The sequence below is a fragment of the Mycetomoellerius zeteki genome, unplaced genomic scaffold (assembly GCF_001594055.1).
Source record: "Mycetomoellerius zeteki isolate Tzet28-1 unplaced genomic scaffold, Tzet1.0 scaffold498, whole genome shotgun sequence".
Taxonomy (NCBI): domain Eukaryota; kingdom Metazoa; phylum Arthropoda; class Insecta; order Hymenoptera; family Formicidae; genus Mycetomoellerius; species Mycetomoellerius zeteki.
The window spans coordinates 1,233-3,184 of record NW_017257498.1 but is presented as its reverse complement, the minus strand read 5'-3'; the positions used below and the strand labels follow the sequence as shown (position 1 = coordinate 3,184).

Below are 1,952 nucleotides of genomic sequence, written 5' to 3'. Positions count from 1 at the left end.
TGAACTGTCTAATCTACCCGACAATTTCATTGTGGGTCTACCTACAACTAAACCTATAGAATTATCGAATTGTACATCAGATTTTATAGACATCTCGTCTATTAAGAGTACCGCATGTTTCTCCTAAAGTTAATTAAATGCATATAACTGAAATTGAATTATATAAGAAACAATAAGTAAATAATTTAAATTAAAATATTTATTAAATATTAGTAAAATATTTGCCAAAAAAAAGAAACAAAACTTATACACATCATGTAAGTTACATATTATATGTTAATATTAACTTCTATTTTGAGCAATTTGAAAATGTCTTCAAAAATACCTGGTTTAAATTTAAAGCCTTGTATGCAATGTTGTAAGGTTCGAATACTTAGGTAGGGTAAATTTTATCGCAGTAACTCTTCATAACCCTTCTGTCCACGAGCCATGTAAAGCCTCAATGCTTTCATAACTGTGTTTGCAGACCATGCTTGTTTTTGTGTGATTTATACATAATACACTCTCTTTGATCTTCATTGAACATTTTTTTCAAATTTACATGTTTTGTTTGCAATCTTTTTCGCAAAATATTATATTGTTGTTTCTTCTTTTTCGAAACATTTACGTTTTTTAATTTTGTATGCATTGATTTTAACATTTTTCTCATTGCAAGATATGATGCAGTGTCTTTGAACATTCGTGATGTAATTGTTTCAGTACGTTTTCATACAATTGATGTTTTAAATTTATTATAATCATCGTTAGTATTGCAAATATCTCCTGTATCACATATTTGTGCGTTACGTTGGTATTCATCTGCAAATATTTATTTAATTCAAGTCAATTATATTATAGTAACACATGTAGCTACGAAAATGATTTAAGTCATCTGCATAGATTTCTTACATCTGAACATTATTATATATAAAACTTACAAGATTCTGTCGGATTTATCGTACATTCCTCTGTGATATGTGTCGTACATTTTTCTACAACAAATGTCGTAGATTCTTCTACAAAATTTATATATTCTTCCATGAAATTTGTTGTAGATTCTACAGGATCTGTCGTAAATTCTTCTGTACAAATTATACATTGTTCTAAAGGATTTATCAGAGGATCTTTTATGCTTTCCAATAAATTAGGTCTTGCAAATGGACGTAATTTTTTTTTCCCATCTTTCCGATCATTTTCGAATTGTTCTTTGCCAAAGTGTACCTGCAAAATTGCATTGATTTAATAATTATTAATACAATATATTATATAATGCAATATATAAGAGATGCTTTCCAGTAAAGACACAGTCAGACACAGGAATGAATTATTTTATCCTTCAACATAGGATAAACAACAAGGAACAACAAGGATGTAATAATTCGCTGTGTCCGACTGTGTTCTTGCTGGAAAACATTCAAGGTTTCATAAGATTATAATATTTACAACTCTCGTCATACTTCACAAATATCAGCTCTTTCTGGTAATTTAATTCTTCCGATTAATTCGAGCCATTCTTTTCTTCGTTCGCCTTTTGGCACGCGAAATAAACTATAACCTTTTACGGTACTGTTTTTGCACTTAAGCACACAACAACCTGGCATTATTAACTTTAATAACACGATACTGATAAACTGGAAAAAAACCTCGAAGAGGTTTTTATTGTGTTAATATTAACATATGTGATGATGAATTTATGCCTTCAATCTCGACTCTCGGTTGAAAATGTCTCGAAAATGTATGGTTAGGTTAGCTGCAAGTTCAATTGATCCTTCTTTTCTTCTTAATTTATGGCTCACGCCTCCAAACAGTAAATAGGAAGTCGATACGGCTAGGGCTCCTATTCTTTCTTCTTCTTCTTAATTAATGGCTCCTGCCTCCCAAAAGTCTCCGGAGGCAATACGGCCAGATCACGTCATGGGATTTTTCAAAGTCGAATATGCAATACAGTCATTCGGGAGTTTCGGCGCAATGTG

General features: G+C 31.1%; 1 protein-coding gene across 2 annotated transcripts; it reads right to left on the bottom strand.

Moving 5' to 3' along the window:
- Positions 1-587: 587 nt before the first annotated feature.
- On the bottom strand, positions 588-1,941 carry LOC108727479 (uncharacterized). 2 transcript variants are annotated; one of them, XM_018455622.1, is made up of 3 exons: positions 1,437-1,941; positions 918-1,200; positions 588-798 (listed from the first exon to the last, which is right to left on the bottom strand). In XM_018455622.1, the coding sequence occupies exons 1-3, from the start codon at positions 1,578-1,580 to the stop codon at positions 707-709; spliced, it is 519 nt and encodes a 172-aa protein (XP_018311124.1). In that variant the 5' UTR covers positions 1,581-1,941; the 3' UTR covers positions 588-706. The 2 variants fall into 2 exon arrangements, with proteins under 2 accessions (XP_018311124.1, XP_018311125.1); XM_018455623.1 differs by having other exon boundaries at positions 1,423-1,498.
- Between the last annotated feature and the right edge of the window lie 11 nt (positions 1,942-1,952).

What these genes read in the sequence shown, in the direction of transcription:
- LOC108727479 (XM_018455622.1), bottom strand. Translation starts at nt 1,580, where the DNA reads ATGCCAGGTTGTTGTGTGCTTAAGTGCAAAAACAGTACCGTAAAAGGT. An exon ending in AAAGAGCTGATATTTGTGAA is followed by an intron (nt 1,201 to 1,436) that starts GTATGACGAGAG and finishes GCAATTTTGCAG; the next exon opens with GTACACTTTGGCAAAGAACA. An exon ending in GATAAATCCGACAGAATCTT is followed by an intron (nt 799 to 917) that starts GTAAGTTTTATA and finishes AAATATTTGCAG; the next exon opens with ATGAATACCAACGTAACGCA.